Here is a 27772-nt window from a genome sequence, read left to right as displayed (position 1 = left end):
TTCAGTCTTCCTCCAGTCCCTCTCTTCAGGGCAGCAATCTTCACGTACCACAAGCAGAGCCCTGGCACCCCCAACAGCTCCCTGGCCACAGAGAGAAACAACTTTCCCAGGCATCCTTCTGGAAAAGGCTGTGAGAAGATCAGAGAAAAGAATGAGAAACAATTCTTAACTTACTACACCTGGTATTGTGAACATGTGGATTGTGTTATGGAGATTTGTTTAGCAAAGGGTGTTTTTTTAATTAGCCAATGGTGACAATGTTTTGATTGAAGGACCAATTAGGTCAACCTGTAACAAACAAAGGTATAAAAGCCTGGGTTTCTTTATAAAAAATATTTTAATAAAAATATTCAGCCTTCTATAAAAGCATGGAGCCTATGTAATTTATTACCTGGCCCTGGCCCATTACACTGACAACCTCCTCCTCTGTAGCTCCCTTTGCTGCACCACAGTGGCCAGAACAGCTGGGGCTGGGGCTGCTGTGTCCAGCCAGCCCCCACTGCTCACAGCACAGGTGCTGCCCAGTGGAACACATTGTCCAACACATTCTGCAACAGCCCTCCCCTGACAGCTGCCTCCTCCCAGGAGTTCTCCCCCGTTGCTCAAGCCTTGGCTGCCCCTGTGACATGCTCCCTCTGCTCAGGCAGGTTTATGAGGCCTTAGAAGACACATGGTGTGTCCTACACAAATGATGTGTCCTGTAGGAAAGCTGTACCTTTCAGGAACCTCTCAGCAAGCAGCGGTGCAAGGGCTGCTTCAGAATGAAATGTCAGGAATAAACAATTTTGGACATTCTTAGTAAGAAAAAGTGGGTACACACACACACACACACACACAGAGAGTTCTGTGTGTTTCTCTCTGAAACACAAGGTAGTTCAGTCCTGGCTCTGGTATGCTGGGAGTACAAAAAGGGAGAGCTTAAAGGAGTTCCACCACAGATTTAAATTTCTTCTTGTGGCCTCAGGATCAGGAGGGTTTCCTAGATGTCCTTAGAAACTGGATGCAAAGGAAATAGCATGGCATAGTGGCATTCCAAGCCTGGCCAGCCAGGAGGAAACCAAGGCCAGAGAGCTGGGTGAGCCCAGCTGGCTCCACAGGGGCACATCCTGGGCTGCTCTGGAAATGCCTTGTCAGAGGGGTGCTCAGTTCCACAGGTCAGCAGGTCAGGCAGCAAGTGCCCACACCTGGAACACTCTGGCAGTGGTGCCTGCTCTCTGGGGGATCCAGAAGGGTGCCAGAGCAAGGGGGACTTTCAGGAAGAGGTTTTTGCACCAACTACTGTCCTAGCAAAAGGCAAAGACTCTTTATCTTGCACAGTTTCAGGTCACATCCAGTAAATTTGTGTGGTTAATTCTGTGGTATCCAGCATAGCCCTGGGGCTTCCCCCATCCTACCCGAGACATAGAACCCCATTTCATATCTCATCTGCAATTAAACAGAATGCAGCTGACACTGCAGAGCTGCATTTGTTTCTGCAAGAGCAAGGTTTGTGCTGAGTATTGTATGGAGCTTGTTGCCATGGGAAATATCAGTGTTTGTCAAAACTTTAAAATCCAACCCAGTGTATCAAAGCATCCCACTTCCACTTGTGCACCCACAAAGCTGGGGACAAATTACAATGGTGGCAAATCAACTGTGCAGAGGCTAGGAAATTAAATTTGCTCAATACATGTTAAAGAGGGAAGAAAGTAGGCAGCAGCAAGTAAAACAGAAAGGAGAACATCAGTGTGTAAACAAAAAGTACCAGGGAAAAAAACAGGCCAAAAGGCAAAAGGGTTAATTAACAGCAACAATTTAGTTTACTTTGGTGACCCTTAGAGAGAGTCTTGTGATGTCAAGCCCAGCCCTGAAATGACACTGCAGTCGGTACTCAGGGTTACAAAGTGCCCCTGTAACTCGGGCATTAATTACACTCACAGTGGCACGGCCTCAGCTGTGGTTCTGGTGCAGGGCTGGCCCCCAACCTCTGCTCCTCCTGCCCGGTTCTCTCCTCTCCCCAGCCCCACTCCTGAGGTACCAATACACCAATACCATCTGTACCCATGCAGAGGCTCACGATGGGAAGGGCAAAGTGCACCTCCCTCTCCCCAGTCAATCTACACCCAGCAGAGGAAAACAGAAGGGCAATGGAAACCACCCTTTGCCCTTGAGCCCAAGCAGTGCTTGGCCCTCCTGACTCCAACACAGCACAGGCAATCCCCTCTGCCGAGCACAGCCAGGGCAGCTGCCAGTAAGGCAAGAACCAAAGATTTCACAGAGTAACGACCAGAGGCTCAGAGCTCCAGACAGGAAGGTGAGTCCTGGGGAAAGACACCCAGAACCACATACAGCCATCCAAATACTGACACTGAGAGGTGTCTCCAGCCTGCAGACACTTCAGGCTGTCCCACCTGGCACTAAACTCAAGCAGCAGAAATTGTAACATCTAAAACCTGCTTTGAAGCTGCCAAACCCTGCAAGCCCCTGCTGAGCCTCTGTGGAGTAAGGCAGTGCCTTCCCAAGAGCTCCAAACCAACACAGACTGCATGCTGCAACAATGCGAGCAAAAAAAAAATGTTTATTTACAGCCTATTTGAGCCAACCAACATTAGCAACATGCAGAAATAAAGCAGATCAGTTCCTTACTGGGAGTAAGTAATAAAAAATAATTTTTATTGAAGTAATTCAAGAAAACAACATCTTTGAGGTCAATTAAAATTTGCTTTAGTGTTGAAATGGTCTTCAACATAGGCTGAAGTTCTTTCAGGAGGCAGGGTCTGTATTTTTTGGACATGATGTGATGAACACAAGACAGCACTGTCATACTGCTGAGGAATTCTCCTCTCCAGCAGCAGCACTGAAAAATTAAATCTGTTAATCCTTTGTTGCAAAGCTTCTATTGATGGTGGTGGTGGTAAAAGCCACTGAAATAGCCTCACAGGAACACATTTTGTCTTGCTACCTACTAACACCAAAAATACTGTAAATACGTCAAATTGGGTTCGTCTTTTTGTTCCTTAAAAGCTGTAGCTGACAAGGGCAGCCAACTTTCTTAACTATGGCAAAAAAACTAACTTTGCCCAGTAAGGCATCACTGATTTCCCTTTAGAAACACGCTGATCTGTGTGGTTTCTTTAGAGATACAGCAGGTGAGGAGCTGCGCACAGCTCACACCGCTCACTCACCAGACTGCTGCTGCCCATTCAAAGCCTGAAGTGGGTGAAACAGCACTGACCATATTTTCACCTTGAGTACACTCAGTCAGTCAAGAGACACTGCCACCTAAATACTCAAGATGTGTCCTCCTTCTTCCCCAGATCCTGTGCTTTATGAAACTAGAGCCTAAATAAACTCCTAAAGGTATTAATCTCATTAGATGTGCAGGTGTTCACAAACTGGGGCGTGCTGAACATCAGCACCAAGCCATGTCCTGAATCAGAGCTGTGGATCACGCTGGATCAAGCCAGCAGCACATAATCCATGTCTAAAGCGATAAAGAAAGCTTGTCACCTTCTGGTCCCCCTGCCCTGTTTAAGCACCTCTTTGACCGTGCCATGACACAGTTTTGTGACAGGCTTTTGGGTTTTGACACAGTGCCAGAGGCAGGGATGATGTGAGCGTAGGCAGGGATGTGAGGGCAGAGCTGTGTCAGCCGCGGGACTGCCCCGTGCTCAGGGCCCCTCTGCACCCAAAGCACGAGGTGTTCCTGCAGCCCAAACCCTTCCCACAGGTACGGATCTTGTTCTGCAAGTGGGACTTTGGAACTCTCAGATGCTCTTTGCCTCCCGGCAATGGGTCCTTCCCTCCGACCCTGCCCAGCTGTATTCCAGAACAGCTACAACTGTTTTGAATTTAAGTGTCAAAAGGCCAAGGAATGTGTACATTATACACAAATATCTGCGGTGTCAGGAGGCCGTGCCACCTTGTGCCCTTGGCGTCTGCTCGGGCGGTGCCTGCCGGAGGTGCAGCTCTCGTTGCTTTCTGCTGCCCAGGCTCTGTCAGGCAGCGCTGTCTCCCGTCTGTGGGATCCCCGCTTGCACACGCACTGCTGCCCTTGCCAGCCGTGCCAGCCCCGCACAATTGCTGCCAAAGAGCTCTTTGGGTCGAGTTTTCTTCCCGCCCGCGGCACCTCCGCAGCCCTCCCTGTGGTACTCTGGTGTGAGCTGAGGAGCCGAGCTGCAGGGCTGAGCTACAGAAAGCTTTCGGCTCGGGCCCGGGGCCTCCCGGCGGAGGAGGACGAGGAGGAGGAGGAGGAGGAGGAGGAGGAGGAGGAGATGGAATCCCCTCCAGCCTCCTCCGCCGCCGCTCCAGCGGAGCGCGACGCCTGCGCGGCCACGGCGGTGACTCACACGGGGGTACTGGCAGGGGACACACACAAGGGTACCGGGAGGAGACACCCACGGGGGTACCGGGCGGGGATTCACGGGGGTACCGGGCAGTGACACACGGGAGTACCGGGAGGGGATTCACATGGTGGTACTGAGCAGTGACACACGGGAGTACCGGGCTGCGCTCGCCGGGAGCCGCCTCGGCACACGCAGCCCACGGCTGTGCCGTGGCGCCGGGGAGCCGGGCTTCCGGATGTCCCTCCGCTCCATGGATGCAGCCGGGCTGCCCGATGTCCCTCCCCTGCATGGATGCAGCCCGGCTGCCCGGCCGTGCCCCTCGGGGCAGACCGCGGAGCTCTCCCGCAGCAGGCGGCGGCTCTGCGGGCGCCTCCATCCCTGCAGCGCCGATGAATCCTCTCGGAAAATCCGTGTACGCCCTGGCAGCGCTTGCCCTCCCTCCCTCCCTCCCGGGAGATTTGCCGTCTGGCGCCTGGGAATATGCTGTCCCACAAGAGAAGTTGGAGTCACCGTCCAGATCTAACTGCATCTAGAATGTATTTCCTTTCTTTCTTTTACATTTTATAAATAGTCCAGCCTTCCTACAGCTTTTTTCCTGGCCTGGTGACTCATCATCGACTCATCATACTTGTTGCTTCACTTAAATAGGGCATTGAAAAGTCCCTTGCTTAAATGAGGGGGGGGGGTGGGGAAATCCCCAGCTGCAGATTACCAACTGACCACTTCATCCTGAAAGACCTGAAGTAATTCCTGCTGTCCCACGGCTGGGAGGTTCGTGCTGAGATGAATCAGTGCGAGGCAGAGCAATGCTATCTGGGCCAGCCAGTCTGTGAGTGCTCCTCCTTTCTGCCCGCCCTGCTTCCCTTTGGGTACTTCCAGACAGTAACAATTTCTTTCTTTTCCTTAGCTCAACGACTGGCATTTTTGACTTGTGTACTGCATTGAGAATTTCGCATGGATGGATGCCACAGTTTTCCCTTTATTTCAAAAAATTGCATGACTCTCTTGCCAGCATGGTTTCCTAGCAAAAGCACATGGAGGTTTCACACCACCCTCCTGAGCAGCATCAGCTTTGCTGGCAACCTGGGAAGCTCCCGGGACACCTCAGCTGCAGCCAGGTGAGGAGGTGAGGACCCAAAGACACTAACTAACATCTCCCAGGCTTCAGGAGAAGAAGAGCCCCCAGTTTTGGACAGCTGCAAGCTGGGCTGGGGGTTTGGAGGTGCCAGTGCTGGAAGGGAAGGTGAACCCATGAGTCAGGGCCAGTGAGGGATGCAGCCAGCAGCATCAATGAGAGGTTCAAGCTGCTCCAGTGCCCCCAGCAAGGCTGCCATGCCACAGAGCTGCTTCTGGTTTCCCATGCCCCAAGCCCTGCTCTGGGCTGCAGAAGCGGGTGAAGAACCAGGAGCAGAGTGGTGCCACAAGGTGGGATGACAGGGTGACTGTCACCTGCGGATGGAAGGAATGTGGTACCAGTGGGAAACCCAATTCCCTGTGGTGGGAGTTCTGGTAAGGTGTCCCACGGCACAAGGGTGGGGTAGCCCCTCCTCCCAGGACCGCGTTCAGCCACTTGCAGGTAGGAGCAGGGGCTCTCATCTCCAGGAAGGCAGGAATCCTGACATCTCAGAGCACCTGCATGGCACTGTGAGGGCAGGTCACGGTGGAGAGAAGAAAAGGAAGTAAAACCGCTTAGGCTCAACCAAGAGCATTAGAGGCAGCTACTCCCTAAACCTGCATAGCAACCAGATGCCAGCAGCAGCACAACACACTCAGATGCAAACAGGGGAATCCCTTTGGTTTTCCTAGCCCTCACTTCTGCTTTTGCAGCCCCTACTGCCTCAGTCAGGATTACCTGAGGAATACTGATTACAGCTGATAAGAGTTCTGTCTTCATTGAGCTGATTGCACAGCTTTTTTGAAGATGGCTGCTCTGTCCTCTTGTTATGCTGTGCCTCCCAAATGCCTTTTTATTTAGCAGCTGTTCCTCTGCTGTGCAGTGACCCGGTGATGTTACATCACGGCTGATGGGTGCTCAGGGGACTTGCTTTGTTTGCTGGATGGCAGTTTCATTCACGTTTTGATAACCCTGCATTTTAGGCCATTTAGGTACTCTCTGTACCCTGTTTTTCTTTCATTCCAGGCAGGTTGCATGCGATACTCTCTCTTTTGATTTAGGGGAGGTGGGGGTTGCTCTTTCCAAGTGACTGCCAGGCAATTAAGCACTAAAGGCTCTGTTTCACGAGCAGAAGGTTTTTAACTGCGTGAGGTTGTTGCTCACAATAAGAACCCCATGCCAGTTTCCTGGCTATCCCTGAGAAGATCCCAGCCTTCACCATTAAACAAAGACAATTGTATGGAATTCAGCCCGGATGGCAATAAAGAGAAGTTTGTGAAGGCTTTTGTTGTTTTGTTAGTGGTTTTTTTTTTTAAGGTAGACTTGACAAATGTCAAATCCTCTTGCATGTGTTGGAAGCAGTCAGGAGATGAGGTGGGCAGAGAGGACTCTGTACGTCCTAGCTATTCAAAGCCACTTAAGTTTTGCTGAGGCTCTGGGGAATACTTGGCTAAGGCAGGGTGTGCTTGTGCCTCTCCACAGCTGTTAGTGCAAGGGCAGTCCCCACCACAGCTGTGTACATTTTTTTAGGAAGTTGTTGCCATGCAAGTACCTTGACATCCACCAAAACCTTCTGAGTAGTTGAAATGAAGTCATGATAACAGCAGAATTTTTTTTCCTCAGACAACTGTGACTTTCAGAGTAGGCTACACAATCAAGTATGAAGTTTCATCAAAACTGTGTTATCATAAAAAAGCTTCTGAATTGTTTAATGCATTTTATATGATGATTACCTGACTTATATCACAGCACAGGAAGTGAGTTAGCAAGTTTATCTCCTGTCTTCTCATTAATATAACAAGGTAGCTAAAGATGTGTTTTGCTCTTGTTCTCTTACTGCCAAAGTATCACATTTTCTTTCGGGCACAACAGAAAGCATTCCAGATCCCTGTATCCCTACACATGGAAGCTCTGTGTGATGTGTTAAATTACATTCTAAGACCCAAACCCAATTGTTCTAGCTGAATATTACTCTCCCTGACCACATGTTCCAGGAGAAGCAAAGTGTCCTGCAGAAAATATGAGATACAGAACTAAAATCTTGAGCCCATAATGCTCATATTCATTCATCATTTCTCTTGACCTGATTTTGTGCTCCAGCTTTTCCAACAGATTGTTTCCTTGGTTATCCAAGTTTGTTGCCAAAGCAGACAAATGAATCATCCATTTACAGTAAAAGTGGGGAACTGCCAAGGGAATACCTGATGTCGCTGCATGTGGCATGCAAGTCTCAGGCCAGCTGATGATCAAGTCCTCCCTCTCAGCTCTTTGGGCACAAGCCCCATCTGCACTGTGGCACCCACCCTGGCACAGAGGCTGAGGAAGACTGTGCCAGGATGACAGGACTGGCTGGTTAAGGGTGTCTCGAAATAGCGCTGCTGAGTGGTAAAGCTCAGGAGGAAAAGCCTCAGAGAGCTGCACTCACCAGGAAGGAGGGGTAGACAGGCTGCCCTGGTTCCTGTCTCAGCTGCATCTGGGGGTCCAGACAAGCTGACCCAGCTCAGGACCTTTCTTCTTCTAAAATACATATTAGTTCACTCATAGAGCATCTAAGTCTCCCATAAATACTCCTGCTGTAATGGAAATAATTCTTTTCCAAACCACAAGGAAAAATGCCTGCTTTTTCCAGCCTTCTCTCCTTCCTCTCTGGAGACTGAAATCCCTGAACACTCACAGAGTGCTCAGGACATATGCAGGGTACCCTGGCACTGCAGTGCCCTACTGCTGATCTGTTTGGGTGGGATAAGCAGACCTCAAGCCCCCTAACCTATCCTGCTGATGCCAGTCCTGTGGCTGGAATGTGCTACACCCAGGGCAGGCAGGCACCCTCAGCCTCCCTCTCCTGCTCTCCCCTAAGGGAGAGGACACCGAGCATGGGGTGGTATTGCTTTGCTGTGGACACAGCTCCCTCCTTTCCCAGGACAGTTTGTTGTGACACACCCACTGCTCTTCCCCGCTGCAAGCGGAGACACGGAATGTGTCTCACTCCAGCTCCTGTAATCCTTGTCAGCCCTGCAGCATCAACTTTTCTGTGTGTGCATCACTCCAGAGTGCAGTGCTAAGCTGCAAGCTGGATGGTTTATCAAGACTTCCAAAATCTTCTACCAAGAATGTATGCTATCTCTTGGTTCCCTTTGGATTAACTCCCCAGAGCCACATGCCTGCACAGCAAATGACAGCCGTGGCCACGCTGGCAAGCCCTGCCACAGCCAGTGCCAGCCCGTGTTGGCATCCAAGCACTAATTGTGGGCGTTGCTGGGAGCGTCTTGGTTTGTATTTCTGTTTGGCTTCATCACTGAACCCAAACAGGAGGAAAAAATACGAGGTGTGCCTTTGTTTTACATACAGGAATAAGGAGGTTCTAATTATTCACAGCAATCTGTAGAAAATCCATAAAAATCAATCTTCCTACTATGCAGCCAAATTTGATTGCACAATAAAGCTAGCATTGAAAAGGTGTCTAATAATGCCCTTTCAACTACATTTTTCAGGTTAACCTTGGATTAAACCCCAAAATAGCTGATGTAATTTCCAGCTGGCTTTCCCAGTTAAGCTTTAAAAATGGCATGAGGTAAATTCACAACTATGACTCTGTCTTCAGCTGGAACCAGCCAGAAATTCACTTCTTGCTGTTAAGTTCTGTATTTAGAGGGAGAAGCTGTATTTTATTTAGCTCACAGCATGCCAGGAACAAGCTTCCCTCAGCAGCCTCCCAGCAGTGCAGCCAGTGGGTGGTCCCAGGGCACAGCCCCTGCATACCTCCAGAGTGCGTTGCTACTCAGAAAGCACCAGCAGCTGCTTTTCCTTCAGAAAACACAGGCAGTGGAGATCGCGGCATGGAAACCCACTGTCTTCCTCTGTTATTGCATGGCAGCATGAGGTGTTTGCCTGGAAAGTCAGATTTATGTCCAGCTCCATGCTTAGAGAGAGGGGCTTCAAAGCACACTGCAGGCACTGCTGAGGAGAGGGACAGTGACACTGCATGGGCACAGCACCAGTGGGGAGGTGGCACCTTCTGTATGTGACAGTGACACTGCACGGGCACAGTACCAGTGGGGAGGTGGCACCTTCTGTACGCTCTTCTGCAGGGCTGCAGCAGAAAATGGCACTCAAGGATCAGCATGACAGGAGAGCTGGTGAGGGGACCTCGTTCCCAGTCCAGTGACTACTTGCAAATATGGAATGTCTCAGACGCAGAGCTGTTAAAATATTTTATCTCATGGCCATGAAATGAGAAATACCATGAAGCAAGATGGTGGAATGGGACTCACATCTCACATTTCTGAGGAAGGAGCCTCTCTTTTGCACTGGGCTATGATGGCATATCCCACCTGGAACAAGAAGGGCAATGACTCAGAGGCTCCCTACGCAGGGCCCTGTGCCACACAGGATAAGGCAAGGAGTGCCCAAACCCACAGCAGGGAAGGGCACTGAGTCAGCATCCGTGGGATTGGGAAATGTGGAGATCCCTGCGTGCAGGGATCTGAGCGGGAGGCAGAGGAGCCCACATGAGCAGTGCCAATGGCCACCGCTGGCACACAGGGCAGCACCAGAGAAGCCAGACTGCCCAGCCTCTGCCCTGAGAACCCCAATTCCCCGCTCTCCTCCTGCCAGGGGACTCCTGCAGCAACACCTGTAACAGGGCAGGCAAGCCCCCAGCCTGGAGCCCATCTCGGTGCCAGCACCTCATGCCCAGTGGTCCTGGGGAGGGCCACAAGGGACCCAGATCCCACACTGTGGGGGGGCAGCCACCACCCCTGCCCGACAGCCAGGCCATCAGGAACACAAGCAGGATCCTTCCTGGGGAAGCCAGTGCAATCACCAACGTAAAGGAAATACTTTTCAACAGAGTCATAGTGGCCCACATAGGCATGATTAGCTTTGGGTGCTGAAGAAAAGCAGGGGGATGAAAAGCTGGGACAAAAAACCCAAAATCAATCCAAAAGAAATGCACAGTAGTAAGCACAGACGTGAAACTCCATTCCAGTGGGCTTTATAGTGCTTTAAAAATATTTAAAAATTAAGAGATAGTGTTCCATTGGTCAGGACAATTTTATTTTGAGGTTATTTTCCTTGCAAAGGGATAAGTTCCACTATGAATTAAAAAAAAAGGTCAACATTACAGAAAATTGGTTTATTGTAAACAAAGTATAAAGTACAACGTAAGAAATGTGCAAATCTTTAAAGTAGTCACAAAAAGCAGATCTAATACACTATTTTCAAACCATTCACTTTCTGATATGTGTCCTCAACATAATATGATAAAATACAAATAGTGAAAATAGATGCATTGTCACAAAAGCTGGTTTAAATTCTAGGCCGGTCTTTACTGCCTTGTTTTCTTCTCTGAATCACAACTTTCTAATTTAATACAATACATAATATATCCCTTTCAATTGTAGCATAAACTGCCTTTCAAAGAATAACACAATCAAGAAGCCTAAGATTCTTGGTTTTCCTCTTTAATCAACCAGAGTAGTTTACAGCTACCAAGTTTGTCTTCAAGGTGCCCGTTATCCGCTCATGACAAGCGCAGTGAGGAGGTGGAAAGGAAACCATAAGCAACACAAAAGCAGAAGCATCATGCGATGCCCAGCTACAACCAGCTGTAACAATCACAAAGCTTGCCAAAGCAGCTGGGAAAACATGACAAAGCTAATAATGATTCAGAAATGTTCCTGCCCTTTGGCTGCCCATGCACTGCCCCTGCATGCCCATCCCAAGCCCCTCTGGACACAGCAGTGTAAAGCTGGGTGTGTTAACTACCCCATGCAGAAGGAGATGTCCAAAGTCTCCAGGAGTCCGGCACCAAATCATCGATTACGATGGGGCTGGAGAAGTCAGGAGAAAAAGACTCCTACCAAGCAAAGGTGGCAGAAGTAGCAAAACAGATTTAGATTATCTTACGCAGGTGGGTCCTGGGCTTCCAAGCCTGTGCCTGAACATTGCCGCTGTCCTTATTTGCGCCTACTGAAGATAGACAACTGAGAGCTAAAACTGGAGTTGGTCTCAGGCATGAGCAGCAAACCCTCAGAAACACTTGCATGGGACTGGATCTAGAGCATACAAAAGTGATTTGCAAAATTGAAAACTGGCACAATGTGGCTGCTCTGCTCTAGAGCCTTCCCTTTCTTTCTCTCCTCACCAGTGCAAAAGACACCCGCTATTCCAGTCAGCCACTGGTTCTCCCAGCAGCATTTTTTGTGACTGAGCGCAGGCTGCCTTTGCCTCTCTGTACTGCTGTCAGCAGCCAGTGCGGGAGAACCACAGACCGGGAGAAAAAGCCTTTTTTCAGCCAGCCCATCCCAGCAACAACAGTTAATTCCACTGTCTTCAGATCAAGTCCTGTCACTGGGCGGTCGCAGAGGCTGGTGGCACGGCCACATCACTGAGCTTGCTCACTTCCATCTGCCAGTTGGGTAATTTCTTCGCTGACAAGTGGCGGCGCGCGTGCTTCGTGAGGTGGTCGCTGCGCATGAAGCGCCGCTCGCACATGGGGCAGGCAAACTTCTTCTCGCCGGTGTGCGTCCTGCGGTGCCGGGACAGTTCATCAGAGCGGGCAAACCTCCTCTCACAGCCCTTCCAGCTGCAACTGAACGGCTTTTCTCCTGGAAGGGAAAAAGTACAAAGGGAAAAACCCAGTGAGTACTGAGCAATAAACACCGCTGCCTGAACTAGCAGGATTTCACTTAATTGGCAGGAAAGTTTCTATTAAGGCATCTGAGCCAAAAATCTAAGTAAGCATTATACACACAAAAGGTGGAAAATTGTTTATATACTAATATTTAAACATGCAAACTCACTATCTCCAAGGCTAAGTAGTATGGGTAAGGGATTAAAAAGGGTTAAAGGTTAAAAATTCTCCAGAACCAAATTGTTTGAAATGCTCTTCATATCTCAAGACAGCTGATTTTAACAATCAGCTCCGTGTGAACTGCGGATAATGATGACTCAGCACGCCCAAAACTCCCCTCTGAAGCGCAGCCTGCAGTGGTGCTTTATGTAACTGAGCTCCAGAAGTGCACTCTGAGCCTCTGTAAAAATACATGGAACTCTTTCTGCTACTGCAGTTAAGGGCTGAGCCTGGAGAAGTTACTCTAGAATAACCAAGGCAGGAATAGTTTGGAGTGGATTCTCACATCCTCTCATAAAACAATCTCCAAGTTTCACCCACTTCTGGCAAAAGCATTCCTGAGGAAAAGCCTACTGAGGCATCTTTAACTCTGGAAAGCATACTCCTTGTTGGGCAAGGCCTTGCTTCCACAGATGCATTACTGAACACCTTCTGACCCAAAGTGAGTCCAGCACAAACAAAGTGCTGAGTCAACTTCCCCTCAGGGAGACTTCCCGTCAGAGATCAGGCAGCTTTATAGTGCATGCTGGCAAAAAGAGTATTTCATTGCTGGCCCACCATTTGTTCAATAAACAGACCCAGAAATCGCCACAACTATAACAAGCTGTATATACAACCACAGTTTTGTACATTAGATTTTAGCATGCAGCAGCAGTAACCAACCTGTGTGTGTTCTGACATGAGCCTTCAAATGGGAGCTCTTGAAGTACGTTTTCCCACATCCTGGGTAGCCGCAAATGTGACTTCTTATTCTTGAAGAATCAGCCTGAGGAGTGGTTTTTGCTGTAGAAGGTACAAAGCCAGGAGCGGGGGCAATGGGAGAGAGTCTCGTGCCATTCGGACTAACAATGGGAGCCTTTGTGCCCTGCACGACTGGCTGGGGCACAACAAACATGACGGCACCCTTGGGAACCTGGGTGCCCATGAAGACCATGGGCTGACAGAGGGCGGGCTGCTGGCTGGGCGCGGCGCCGGGCACCACGGCCGTCACAACGTTGTTGTTCGTGGGCAGCGGCACCATCTGGCAAATCACTGGCACAGGGGGGGCCCCGCTGCCTGGGGCAGGGGACAGGGGTGCCGCCCCTGCTGGCTGCTCCGCTGGCTCAGGAACAGGCTCCTCCTTGCTCACCGAGGGCTTTGGCAAGGGCACGGGAGCAGCAGCTGGCTCTGCAGTTCTTCCCTCTGCCTCGGACAGTTCGCTGGCCTCAGCGCTGGCTGCACTCGGCGCCTCGGCAGAGCACACCGAGGGCTCCTCCTTGGCCTTCGGCCTCCTGTCTGCTGCCCTCCAAGCACTGTCCTGGTACTGGAGCACACTGGCTGCTCTCACAGGGCAGGTTTTGTGGTCACAGAGCTGGGCATCAGCCGTGTGGCGGATAACACTTGTCACTCGAGCTTTCAGAGGCCTGGCTGCTGGAGACCTCTCTGCTTCTCTCTGAGGTGTGGCCACAGGAGGCTTGGCAGCCTCGGGCAGCGCCTTGCCCAGAGGATGGATCACCTGCGACATCTCCAAGTCAGAAGGGCTGTAGGGAGGGGTCAGGCACTGAGAGGGAGAGAGAGACACAGTAAGGGGGGGATGCTAACACGATATCACCACATTAACTGTTAAAAACAAGAACAGAACACACACACACAAATTGGAAAACTTACAAATGCTGGTATGGCATTGAAATCTGCTGCTCCAGGAAGCAGAACCTCGTCACTTTCTTCTGACATGTCAGATGCAGGAGTTATAGGTCTCATTTCTGCATGTTTCTTGAGGTCTGATTTCCAGTTGCAACTCATAGAAATAAGGGCTTCTACAGCCTCATAATCACTTTTTTCTGGCGTATTGTTCCAGAAATACTTCATATCTCTCTGTTTTTCAGTCATCATCTCCATTTCTTACTCCTGTTTTGGTTAGACAAAAGAAGAGAAACTTTAAACTTGATGCTAAGTTTGAGTATTTTGCAGCTGCCTGTAAGAAGGCATTGCTAAAAACAAACATGGCAATGTGTACAAGGTAAATAAATTTTGTGTACCTGTATTTTCCCGCCTTTCTTATTTATGTAATATTTCTCTGAAGCTGCTAGCGAGGAAATCTGACCATCACATGAAAATTATATAATTACTTGAGACAAATGAACTACTCTGGATCTTAAGTATGTTGAAGTTATTCCACACTGCAAGAGCTGTGTCTGAGAACTTAAGAAAAATCTTCACACCCCCCCAAAAAAAGTAAATCAGAGCTTCCTCCACCATCCCACCCTCCTTCTATTTTTGCTTTGGAAACACACAGCCCTCAGGATTGTGCTTATTTTGGCACATGAGAAAGGACCGCATTGGGGCTGATTCACATTTTCTTCGAAAGGTATTAGCAACAAAAAACGTTCTAGAAAATACTCAAAGGATCTCTCTCACACACACACACGTACGTGAAAGGGAAATCACCTGCTTGGAGAACCAGGACACACGTACACAGACACACGTACACTGACACACGTCCGCACCCCCACACGGTGCATTCCCTGCCCGGCCCTCACGCAGGGCTGTGGGCGGGGCTCAGGCGCGGGCCCCGCCCCCGGCTGTTGGGCGCGCGCCACCCTCACCTCAGCGCACCCCGCCGGCAGCCCCCGCGCGCACCGCCCCCGCCCTGCCCTATTGGTTCCCCCAGAGCCGCGCCGGGCGCCCATTGGTCCGCACCGAGCAAGGCGCGGCCCGGGGCGGGGCACCTGAACAAAGCGTGATCGGGCGCCGCCGCGCGCCGACCTTTCCCCCAGTTCCCCCGCGCGGCGCCCCCGCCTCCGGCGCGCGGCGGCGGCCGGCTGTGAGGGCGGGCGGGGGAAGGAGCCCGGGCGGGAGGAGCCGTCACCGCGGGCGGGGGCCGGGCCGGGGTCAGCGCCGCCACACCCGATGCCTCCCGCCGCGGGGGAAGGGAAGCGAAGCGGCGACCCTGCGGGAAGCGGGTTACGGGGGCGACGGCCGGCTCTTCCCGCAGCGCCGCTCCGCTTCCCTGACGCCGCGCCGCCCACCCGGCGTGGCGCCGGGATCCCCCCGGCTTTCTCCTCCTCCCTCACCGCTGCCACCCGGTACATGCAGCCCCCGAGGCCAGCGCCCGCATCTGGTCGGGCACGCAGGCACAAGAGGCTGCACGGCGCCGGACCAGCGCTGCCAACAGGTTCTCGGCGGCTTCTGTCCCTCCCGCGGCTTCTCTCGCCGGCTTGCCCCGCGGAGGGCTCTCCACGCGGGCGGCGCTCCTACAGCCCACCCCAGCAGCTCCAGTCCCCCACCGCGACTCAGTCCCTCCAGCCGCTGCCCCAGCCCGACCTCCCGCCCGCCGTCCCTCCTCTCTGGGGGTCGCTCCCGCACGTGCTCCAGGGATCCCCGTGCCGCACCACCCCCGGGGACTCCCTCCGTCCCAGCCGCCCGGCCCCCCCGGATGCCCGGTTCTGCTCACCGGAGGAGCCGAGCTCGCCCCAAGGTGCCGCCGCCGCTCTCCCGGTTTTCCTCTTTTTGTTCGCCGCTCCCCACTCGGGCGGCGGCGCCCCCGGGCCCGCGCGCGGGGGGGTGGGCGGGGCCCCGGGCGCCCGCCGGCCAATCGCCGGCAAAGGTGTGTGGGGCGGCGGCCAATGGGCGCCGGGCTGCCGCGCGTGATCGGCGGCCGCGCGGCGGCGTGGCCGGAGTGTCAGCGCGGCGTGTCCCCGGCGGCGGCTGAGTCAGGGCGGCCGCCCCCGCCCCCCTGCCGTGCCCTTCCCTCCCCGGCATCCGTGTGGGAGCGGCGGGGGCGGCCCGGCGCTTCCTCCTGCATGAGGTCACACGGCGGCGGGGGAGGGAGCAGCCTCCCCGGTGCGGCCCCCGCTCCCCGCAGGGCTGAGGTGAAGCGGGGCCACGGGCGGGGGATGGGGGGGGAGAGAGCGGCGCGGTCGTTCCGACCTCCTCGGGCGTTTCTGGCCCGTACCCGTGGCTGGGCGCGCCCGGGGGAGCCGCTGCTGTGTCCTGGCAGCACCCTCGGGGTGGGGGAGGTCGCTGCCACGCGTCGGGACCACCCCGGTCTGCACCGGCACTGTCCGTGCCAGCCCCGGGCGCCGCTGTTGGCGGGACCCGAGGCAGACGCAGCGTGAGGAGCCCCCGGGCGCGCCGGCCCCGCGGGGCTCGGCCGTGTCTGCCCGCGCTGCCTCCGCGGCTCGAACAGCTGCGGCTTAGCTGGGTCACTGCTGATCGCGGTACCCCGCGGGCTGCGGCGCGCCTGCAGGGCGGGAGCCGTGTGAGCCGCTCTGCTCCATGTAGGCTTTAGGGCGGGCCCTTTCCCGTCAGAAAGCTGTAATGAGAGTTGAAAGAGCGACTGTGTGTGTCAGGAGCTGAGAAGCCAGATCCAGGCCAGGCTGCAGCTGTGATTGCTGTTGGGCTCTAGAAATGCTTAGATGCTTCATTATGGTTCAATTTCTTTCCTCCTGCTTATTTAGCCTCACTTAAGAGATTTCCCCTCCTTCTTCTCCTCCTAAGCAGTCCAGCATTGTTTGCATTTTCTTTCTTTTTTTTTTCTTTCTAACACCTTCTTTGCCTTAGTCTTCCACAGTAAGACCAGTTATCCTCAGGCCAGTGGGCCTCCTGAGCTGGTAGACAGGGACAGGGAGCAGAATGGACACCCTTCAATCCAGGGGGAAGCAGTCAGAGACCTGCTGTGCCACTTAGATGCTTATGAGTCCATGGGACTGAATTGAACTCATCCTAGGGTGATGAGCGAGCTGGTGGGAAAGCTCACCAAGCCTCTCTTCATCATTTATCAACAGTCCTGGCTAACCAGGGAGGTCCCACATGACTAGAAGCTGGCAACACCCATCCACAGGAGGGGTCAGAAGGTGGATCCAGAGAACTGCAGGCCTGTCAGCCTAACTTCAGTGCCCAGCAAGCTTATGAACCAGATCATCTTGAGTGCAGTCACTTGACACATACAAGACAACCACGGGATCAGTCCCAGCCAGGATAGTTTAGGAAAGCCAGGTCCTGCCTTACCAACCTGATTGCCGTTGTATGACCTGGTGATCTGCCTAGTAGATAAGGGAAGGTTGTGGATGTAATCTACCTGGACTTCAGGAAAGCTTTTGACTCCATGTCCCATAGCATACTCCTGAAAAAGCTGGCAGCCCATGGCTTGGAGAGGCAAGCTCTTCCCTGGATTGAAAACTGGCTGGATGGCCAGGCCCAGAGAGTGGTGGTGAATGGTGCTACATCCATTTGGCATCCAGTCACCAGTGGTGTCCCCCAGGGATGAGTGTTGGGCCCAGTCCTGTTTCATGTCTTCACTGATGATCTGCATGAGGGGATCCAATGAATTTGTGGATGGCACTGAAATAAATAAGGCCAGGAGACTTCTTCTCCTTTTTAATGCCTTTATTAAAAGTGATCAGCTCAGGATTGGGCAGCCCGGCAGGGCTGCAGTCCCCGTCGCGTCTCACCAGGGCAACTCAGAGGAGGAGGATATGCGCAGCTCTGTCCACCAGGGGCAGAGCCGGGGGATGCAATCCTCGTGGGAGCCTTTAGGGTGTGGTGTCCCCGTCAGATGTTGGTCCTCTCAGCCTCGTCGGCCGCCTGGTCCCGGCGTTGGGACGACTGTCTGCTCAGGGCGAGAGGGACTCCGCATCTCTGCAGGCTCAGCAATAGGCTCCTCATGTCCAGACACCACTTTAGTCTCTCAATTCTTATTTGGCTCGTTGTTTTTGGGGTTTTCTCGTTGCATTTTGGAGTCGAGGTCCCAAAGCCTGCTGGTCTTGGAGCCACTTTGCATAACCCCTCCCTCTAGGTCTCTTCTCCTCACTGTTTGTGGAGGTCCCCACCCGTTACTGTCTCGGAGAAGGGCCATTACCTCGCCCCAGCCAGGGCTTTTACTAATACAAAAGAGGAGATAAGCTACAACGACCCGGTATTACAATAACAAAGCACTAAGAACCCTGGCAGAGACAGATCTGGCTGCGTCCCTGTAACTCCCTCTCACAAAAAAAAATATTAACCGAATTTTTGTTCATAACAGGCACCAAGTTGGGTGTGAGTGTCAGTCTGCTGTGGAGTCGGAATTCCCTGCAGAGGGATCTGGACAAGCTGAATCCATGGCCCAAAGCCAGTGGTAGGAGGTTCAATAAGGAGAATTGCTTGGTCCTACACTTTTGTCCATATAACCCCATGCAGCGCTACCTGCTGTGGGCAGTGTCTGGAAAGCTGTGCAGAAGAAAAGGACCTGGTGGTGCTGCTCAACAGCTACTGAACATCATCCAGTGTGTGTGCCCAGGCGCCCAAGAAGGCCAGTGGCATCCTGGCCTGCATCAGCAATAGTGTGGCCAGCAGGAGCAGGGCAGGGCCCCTCCCCTGTATTCAGCTCTGGTGAGGCCACACCTTGAGTGCTGTGTCCATTACAAGGCTCCTCAATTCAGGAAGGACATGGAGGTGCTGGAGAGAGTCCGAAGGAGGACAAAGCTGATGTAGGGTCTGGAGCACCAGTCTTGTGGGGAGCAGCTGGGGGAACTTGGGGTGTTTAGCCTGGAGAAAAGGAGGGTTGGGAGTGACCTTATCACTCTGTAACTCCCTGAGGAGAAGTTGTAGCCAGGTGGGGGTTGAGCTCTTTTCCCAGGCAGCAAGAAAAAGGATGAGAATTCAGCCTCAAGTTGCCTCAGGGGCAGTTTAGGTCGGACATTAGGAGGAATTTCTTCACTTAAAGGGTGATTAGGCACTGCAATGGGCTGCCCAGGGAGGTCCTGGAGTCATGCCTGGGGGTGTTTAAGGAAAGGCACTCAGTGCCATGGTCCAGTTGGCATGGTGGTGTTCAGTCAAAGGTCTCAGATGCCTTTTCAAACCTAATTGTTCTGTGATTATGTCATTCTTCCCGTCCTTCCCCTTTTCAATGGTGTCACGGTCCTATTCTTTCATTCTGCTTAATTCTTCTCCATGTCAGCCAATCCCAATTGGGGTCTGGCAGCAGGTGATGTGTTCCTGTAACTTGCTGGAACACAAGGAAACAAGAAACATCCAGAGAGTTTAGTTATGCCTGAAAGAGAAAAAAAGACCCAAAACAAAGAACAAACAAATAAAAAACACAAAACAAGCAAACAAAAAAACACCAAAAACCCAAACCAACCTGCAAGAAATGAGCAGTTTCTCCAGCCTGAAGATAAAAAAGGATATAAAATATTGCAGAACCTGACCAGAGATGTAAGTAATTTAAAGTAATACTTGATCATTTCACACACATGTATTGACAAGAGTGGTAAAGTGGTCATTTTATTCCCAGGAATACACTTTTAAATTTTATTTATTAATTCATTTATTTATTGCTTTAATTTCAGTATTTCAGGTGATACATTGTATAGGTGGAGTCTCTGTTAGTTGGCTTCACAGTGGTACCCCAGACACATTGATGGGATGTGCTCTCCTCTATGCCCCCTTGCACCAGGCTGCCAGTGGTGGGATCCCTTTCTCCTTGCTCCTACAGCTGCCACAATTGGCACCTGAAGGAAAGCATGCTGTAGAGAGAAACCTGCATCTCCATCCCCTGTCCCTGCTGTGCAGCCTGGGTATCTGCCTGACTTTCTGACAGGTTTTATAAGATCCCTGCAGTGCCTGCAGGGAAACACATTGGCTTGGCTGCCTTATCTTAGAGGGAATTCCCAAAAGAGAATTCACTTCAGGATGATCCAAACTCCTTTCACTACTAGTAGCAAATAGTTGTTTGCAAATCACTCCATTGGATCCCACATCTCTGGGTGGAGAAAGGAGAGTGTGTTTACTGTGTGTTTCACACTGAAAGCAACGGGGAAAAAATGTTGATAAAATGGTTGCTTGGCTCCCAGAACATGCTGTCCTTTGCCTGAAGGTGCTACTGTCACACAGGGCACAGCTGGGGAGAGAGCTCCTGCCTCACAAATGCGTCTGCCCTGGCTGAAATAAAGGTTGTGGAACAAATGCTCAGTAGTTCTTGGTGAAATTCTGTGTTTGCTGTTTATGGCAAGTTCTGTCGTTGTTGTGATTGCAAGTTGTTTTATTTAAAACATTCCAAAATCTCATTTGAAACAAATTATTGCCACTAAAACTAAATCTGTAAAAGTTGCACCAGCCAATGTAATAAATCCACTCACAAAACTAATAGTTTCTCTGTACATTCAGAAAATTGTCACTTTTTCACCCTTACTTGCATGTAATGCATATATACAAATATTTTACTGATACATAAAGAACTTTAGTGTTAAAAATCTAGTTTCCAACATGAACAGAAGTCTGTAACATGAACTACTGTCACAATTTTTGGTTTGCTTGCTATGGCAACGTGTTGAAGGTGTGTGCTGGACTGTTGGAAGAAGTTACAGTGATTCCACAGTAATCTTCTATAAGTAAAGTGCTCTTTGGAGGGAATGCAATTATTTTAATGTATAAAATGGAAAGGTGAAATTAGCATAGTGATGTTTAAGCTTGATCCATGTGCATTTCAGATTTATCATAAGGGTGACTTTCATCTTTGTAAATACTTTGGAGTTTTGTCCATATCTGTTTGTTTATGTGATGTGAAGTGAGTTAGGATCCAACACTGACAGGTACTTCTTGACTCTGCTATGGTGTGACCATGAAAGGCTGACCTGCAATGGCAGCTCATGCTTCAGGTGGCCTGATCTGTTTTGTTCTCTTCCCACTCTTACTTCTCTCTGCCCTGTCCTTGCTTTACCTCCTTGCCCATCTCCTCTTGGCTTCCCAGAAAGCCATTTCAGCTCTTTGTTGCTGTGGGTGCTGCCGGATCACCCTTGCTGCCCTGGCACCCCTGTCAGCAGTGATTCTTCACAGGTCCTCTTGGCTTGCCTGTCCCAGCTGCCAACCTCATGTGCCCCTGGCACACACCGTGTTTCTTAATACCCCTTAGTGCACTTTCCCTTCCATGATGTCTGTACTGCTTTTGCTCCATGAAAGCCTCTCCCTGTGACCATTCCCAGTAAGCTGCACTTGCCAGAGCCTGCTCTGCATCACTTATGGCCATTCAGATCCTGCTGCCTCCTCCACCATTTCTGGGTCCTCCCTAATGTATTCCTCCTCCACTGACACCTCCAGCCACTGATGTTTCCAGCCCTGCCTCCCCAACTGCCCCCTTTGCTTCTTTAAACCAGCTTGTTTCAACTTTAATTTCCAGAGCAGCCCTCTGCAGCCACGCCTCTCCTCAGTCTGCTTGTCTGGTTACTCAGGCAGCCTCTTGCTCATTCTGCCCTGTGGGAGATCCTTCTCACCCCAGGGCTTTGTTCCCACCGTGTCAATGCTTGTCTGCTGCTGCTGCCATCCAGGTGCAGGGCCTGCAGGTGTTGTGTTGTGCACTGACCAGCTGCAGTCAAAATACACAGAAAGATTGGGCTTGGACTGGTAGGTCAAAAACCTGTTTTACTTCCCTTCCTTTAGGCCAGATCTCCAGATGAGTTCTGGGTTTGGCAGGGACTATGGGCTCTGGAAAAGAGACTGCCTGGTGGTGTGGGGGATCAGGATGCAGGTGGGGTGAAGGACTTTGTGAGAGGGTGGAGAGGGGGTTTGCTGTGCCTGTCCTCCACAGGCAGGCTCGACTGTCATCTCAGTGGCATGTCCTGTAGCTGTGTTGGTAGCAGCTGGCCTTGGCTGCTGCTCAGGAAAGGGCAAGTCCTCAGAAGTGAGGAGACATATCAGTTCCCTGACTCCACAGTCCACAGGAATTTGGTGTCCCCCGAGAGACCTCCAGTCCCTTCTAAATGCACAGTCTGGAGCCCTGTGTGTGTTCATACACTGTATCTTCTCCCCCTGCTCTGTGCTCTGCCTTTGAATTACAGAGCAGAACTGTCAAAACCACCTCTCCCAAAAATAATCTCTTGCTTCAGAGGCTGGAAAATGTGACAGCTCATTTTCATATGCAGAACGATGCAGTGGGTGTCTGAAAGCAGCTGAGGCTGAGGGGGTGGCCGGGGACAGGCAGCTCTGAAATGGCAGCTGGGGAACATGAGAGGAAGGACGGAAGGAAGGGAGCAAATGAAGAACGGGGAGGGGGCGGAAGGAGGGCCGGAGGCAGCAGACAGCAAGTCCAGGCCATGAGAGAGTTGTACCGTGGGGCTGTTCTTTTCCCCCTGTCCTTCTACTGCTCCCGTTCAGTTATTGAATTAGAAAAGTATCTCTGCTGCTACTGACAGCAATTGCCAAGCTTGATATATCAGATAACTTGGGGAGAGGGAGCATAGAGCCAGCAACAAGACAGCTTGGTGCTTTTTTTGTCTCCTTTTTCCTTCTTCTTCATGCCCCATTTTCCTCACATATCCTAACCTTAAGAAAAATCTGCTTCATCCTGGTTCTTCAATTGCTGATTGGAATACCAAGTGAAAAACAACTTGTCATTAAGATTTCAGTTTATGGGTTTTACTGTGCTTTACCAGTCTGATTGCCAGATGGAGCAAATCCTGTTTGCCTGGCAGCGCCATGTTCCTCCCCAGCTCTGTGTGATACTCACCCTGGTTTCTGTGTACGTGCATTTTACAGATTATTGCTCATGGCCCTTTGTCTCTGGAGCATTTGTGGCTGTGCCTGAGTCACTGCAGTTCCAGTCCTGCTGTGCCTGCTCAGTGGAAGGCTTCAGAGGCTGTCAGCAGTGTTGATGTTTGCACTGCTGCCATAGGAGACAGCCTTGTGGGGTCAGGGGAAACCCCAAATATCACTGGTGAAGCCAAAGGCAGGTGAGAGAAACTTCTTTTTGGCAAATGAGCTGTTTCCAGTGAAGTTGATCTTCTCTGGCAGCACTGGAAGCAGCTAAAGGATCACTGTCATTTCACAAGTATTTTCCCTTCAGTTTCCCAGAGAAGCTGGGAATGTGGTTTTATGCCACCCGGGAGGAAATGTGTGTTTCTTTAGGAAAATGTTTAGGATTTTGACTGTTAAGCACTTGTTGGTTATTATGTATGCCTCTTACACTACATCTTAAGTTTAAATTTCCGAAAGACTCACTTGTCTATCCTGCAGGTCATAGGATGATTTGAGTTGAAAGGGACCTTAAAGATCATCTGTTTCCAACTTCCCTGCCAGAGGCAGAGACACCTTTCCCTAGACCAGGTTGCTCAAAGCCCCATCCAGCCTGGCTGTGAACTCTTCCAGGAATGAGTACCTTATTTTTCTGATTGAAAAGCTAAATTGTCATGGGATTGGGACAATAAATTAGAAAAGAAAATTGGGAACACAGTAATGTAATAGTAGTAATGTACTGGCCAGCTTTCTAACTGGTCTAGGGGCTGAGGCTAAGTCAGGTGAAACTACAGTCTCCTGAATCTCACTCCTCACTTCAGAAAAACAGCTTTGTTATCTGTGGCTTATCTTGGCTTTGGCATGCAGAATTAAAAAGGTGTTTTAAGTTGTTCCTTTATCCTAAACTCTTTGATTTCTACCTACAAATAAGCAAGAGATGTTTTCCACTTCTCATGTCAGGACATCAAGGCGTATTTTTTACTTCTGATGAGTACATATTTCACATGAGACTGTAGGACAAGATGGCTATTTTAGTCAGCACAGAAAGAACCCAGGTAAGTAAATGATTGCTTCAATACACACTAAAAAATTGTGAGAGGTTTTATACTCAACTGTTTCAGTGCAGGATTAGGTGGTATGCCAACAAGAACTTTCCTTGGCTCCTGTGGCTGTTTTCTTCTGATGACACTGTACAGGATGGTTGGTCCTGCACAGCTACAGCCCTGCTTCCATCTGTCTTTTTGGAAGGCGAACCAAAACAGGAGTGTGGTCAGCTCAGACCAGGAAAGTCACATACTCACTGGGTGTCTCGACCCAAGAAATCCTGGGAGTCCAGTGGCAATCAGGAATTAATATTGGAATGATTTGTTAATTCCTTCAGTGCTTACTATTTCCCTTCCCATGGTGTGACCATGTGTTTATTTTTGTTTAGTATCTTGTGTGATCTTTCTTCACTTGTGCAATGCTGGTGAGTTTGTCGATAACCTCCAGTGAAGTGCAACACTGCTGTGTCACATGGAGTTTGTGATTTCACAACAATACAGGTACCTTTGGAGAGCTGTGGAAGAGTGTGGCAAAGTGACATTGCTTTTGTTGCAGACAGAGCTTGGAAAATATCAGAAAACACAACAGAGAATGTTTTCTGCATGAGAGGATAACGTACAGGTCTGTGCATTTCACCACTCAGAAAGGCATATTTAATATATTTTGAGTTTTCTCAGTGTCATGATTGATTTAACTATTCAGTATAAAACTTAAATGATCGATTTGAATTTGTGCTATCAAAAATCAGTTACTTAGAAGCTGAACTGTCAGCCAGTAAAATGAGAAGCAGACACCCTGTAAACATTGCAGAATAAGCTTGTGTAGCTAACAAATCCACCTGTTCCTGCTATGATCAAATAAATGTTTTTCCCAATGGAAGTGTTAGAAACACATTTGTGTCCTTTTCCTGCCAAAACAGAATTTGCTTATTACACTGTGACCTAAAGGCTACTTCATTTTAAGATGATCTGATGGGCTAAATCCTAAATTGCCATCGTAAAGGTATGAAGGAGATGAGGTGGTGGTGGTTTGGGATGTAGCACTATAATATAAAAGTCAGCAGGAGCGCTTTGCCTTTTTTCCTAACAGGAATTTCCAGACCTCCCGCTATAGGTATTGTCCTGGCTTGGCTGGTATAGAGTTAATTTTCTTCCCAGAAGCTGGTACAGTGCTGTGTTATGGATTCAGTATGAGAATAACATTGATAGCATGCTGATGTTTTAGTTGTTGCCAAGTAGTGCTTCCCCTAAGTCAAGGACTTCTCCGTTTCCCATGCTCTGCCTGGATGGAGCACAGCCAGGACAGCTGAACCAAACTGGCCAAAGGGATATTCCAGATCATAGAACGTCACACTCCCACACCATGTGGGACCTGAGCATGGCATAAATGGTGTGGAACAAGGGGTGGAGAAGGTGCTGGCATTGGCTGCAGTAGAGTTAATTTTCTTTGTGGTAGCAGGTTTGGCTCTGTGTTTGGGATTTGTCCTGAAAACAGTGTTGATAACAGAGGAACATTTTCATTATCACTGAGCAGCACTAATACAGAGTCAAAGCCTTTTCTGCTTCTCACCTCATGCCCCCAGTGAGGAGGCTGGAGGAGCACAGAGAGCTGGGATAGCTGATCCCAGCTATATATCCCAGAGGGATATCCCACACCCTATGGATCATGCTCAGCATATAAACCTGGGGGAAGAAGGAAGGGGAGGATGTTTGGAGCAATGACGTTTGTCTTCCAAAGTCACCATTCCATGTGATGGAGCCCTGCTTTCCTGAGGATGGCTAAACACCTGGCTGTCCATGGAGAGGGGTGAATGAATTCCAAATTCCTTGGTTTGCTTTGTTTGTGTTCCTATTAGACTGTCTTTATCTCAGTCCCTGAATTTTCTCGTTTTTCTGATTATCTTCCCATCCCATTGCCAGGGAATAAGCAAGTGGCTGTGTGGTGCTTAGTCGCTGGCAGGGCTTTAGCCATTACATGTATTTTGACAGAAGTCATGGGATCTAAGGATCTTCTTTCCTTTAAATCTACTTTTAATTATTTTTGGACTATTGACTAATTTAATCTTCATATGACAAATGAGATAGAGATGTTAATAGCTCCCACAGTGTTAATTTATGAATGTAATACCTGAACTCACTGTGTACCTCTTAGTTTATATTCAAACAAACAAACAATCTCTAGATAGGAAAATTAAAGTGAAAAGGGGCAGGTGGCCTGTCCTTCATCTGATACAGACTGAACTGCATCCAGTTTGGCCCCCTGCAGCTGATACACTCCTTCTGTATGTGTCACAGGCCTTGAGCTCTCCCATGCCCTGCTGCTGTCTCTTGCCAAATTCCTGGCTCACATACCACACCCTTGGCATCATGGTACAAAACACATCACTGACACGCTGTTAAGCCACCCACTTGCTATTAGTAATTGATTTCCTTATTTTTCTTAAGATTTCACAGGAATTAAGGCAAGGGGCACACTTGTGAGACCTGTGGAGATCAAGGCCTTGTGTTTCATTTAAAGAGACATCATAAGAGCCACACCTTTGCTGCTCACATAGTCTCTTAGCAGCAATATAAGGACCAAGCAATTCTACTTTAAATCTTTAAAACAAGAGCCTTTGTGAAAGCCAGCTCTGGCGTTCCTCAGTGCAAGTATCTCCACTGTGAGCTCAGCTGGCATGTGGGGCTGCAAGGAGATAGATCCCTCTTTATTCTCCAAATGCACAATGTGCAGGGATGGTGCTGGCTTGGTCAGAGACTACAGGGAGGGAACCTTGTCAGTGGGGTTGCCCTCACGACCAGAAAAACTTGCCCAAAGATTTTCATCAATCTGCAAGATCCTAGGTGTAGCTGGGATCCCAGGTGTAGCAGGTTATGCATACCAAACCCTGCATGGCTGCCAGCATCCATCTGCTCCCTGAATTCTCCTCTGTGTGTCTCACTTGGCTCTTGCAGCTCAATTTTGGGAACACACCCTTCATTCCTGCAGCTCTGCATGGGACATACACACTTTGGTCTTGCAGCTCACTGTTAGAGAGTCACCTCACTCCCACAGCTAATCCTTGGTCCTACAGACATCCCACTCTATGGGAGCCACAGTATCCTGATTTTGGCTGGTATACAGTTAATTTTCTTCCCAGGAGCTGGTACAGTTCTATGTTTTCAACTTAGGATAAGAATAATGTTGATAACACACTGGTGGTTTAGTTTTTGCTAATAGGGCTTGCCAAAAATCAAGGGTTTTTCAGCTTTCTGTGTTGTGCTAATGAGGAGTTGCACAAGAAGCAGTAGAGAGCACAACCAGGACAGCTGACCTGAACTGGCCAAAGGGATATTCCATACCATAGAATACCATGTTTGGTACATAAACTGTGGGGAATTGTCTGGAAGCTGCCAGTCACTGCCCAGGAGTGGGATGGGTAATGGACAGGGGTGGTAAGCTGTTGCACTATGCATCACTTGTCGTTCTTGGGTTTATTTATAGCTCTTTTTGTTCCCTCCCATTATTATTATTATTATTATTATTATTATTATTATTATTATTATTACTATTACTATTATTATTATTATTAAACTGTTGTTATCTCAACTAAAGTGTTTTACCTTTTTTTCCAATTCCCTTATTCATCCCACAGGGTGGGGGGAGCAGTGAGCAAACACCTATGTGGTCCTTAGTTGCCAGCTGAGACAAACAGTAAGAAGAAGAGGGACAGTATGAGCCTTGTTTGAGGTGACATGCACAGTGGCATCCTGACCTAATGGAAGCTTTTCTAGAAGAGGGACTGTCTTGTCCATAGTAGAGAGGATACATTTTTCCAAATGGATCTGTGGTGCAAACTGGGTCCATGTAGCTGGTTATGGTACCACAACTCTGCAGGGCCTGTGAGTGATGTGTTGGCATTAAAGGGCTGGCAAGCAGCCTTCTGAAGAGCTCATCAGCCTGAACCTGCCTCTGACTGCTGTTGCCCTGGTC

At 50.1% G+C, this 27772-nt stretch overlaps 1 protein-coding gene across 2 annotated transcripts; it reads right to left on the bottom strand.

Annotated features, from left to right (window-relative positions):
- Nucleotides 1–10558: 10558 nt before the first annotated feature.
- On the bottom strand, nt 10559–15848 carry KLF10 (KLF transcription factor 10). 2 transcript variants are annotated; one of them, XM_064706396.1, is made up of 4 exons: nt 15726–15848; nt 13940–14179; nt 12956–13832; nt 10559–12047 (listed from the first exon to the last, which is right to left on the bottom strand). In XM_064706396.1, exons 2-4 carry the CDS (start codon nt 14168–14170, stop codon nt 11788–11790), a joined length of 1368 nt encoding a protein of 455 aa, XP_064562466.1. In that variant the 5' UTR covers nt 14171–14179; nt 15726–15848; the 3' UTR covers nt 10559–11787. The 2 variants fall into 2 exon arrangements, with proteins under 2 accessions (XP_064562466.1, XP_064562468.1); XM_064706398.1 differs by lacking the exon at nt 15726–15848 and adding an exon at nt 14311–14375.
- Between the last annotated feature and the right edge of the window lie 11924 nt (nt 15849–27772).

Source organism: Zonotrichia leucophrys, chromosome 2, assembly GCF_028769735.1.
Source record: "Zonotrichia leucophrys gambelii isolate GWCS_2022_RI chromosome 2, RI_Zleu_2.0, whole genome shotgun sequence".
Lineage (NCBI taxonomy): Eukaryota > Metazoa > Chordata > Aves > Passeriformes > Passerellidae > Zonotrichia > Zonotrichia leucophrys.
This window is presented reverse-complemented; position numbering and strand designations above follow the sequence as displayed.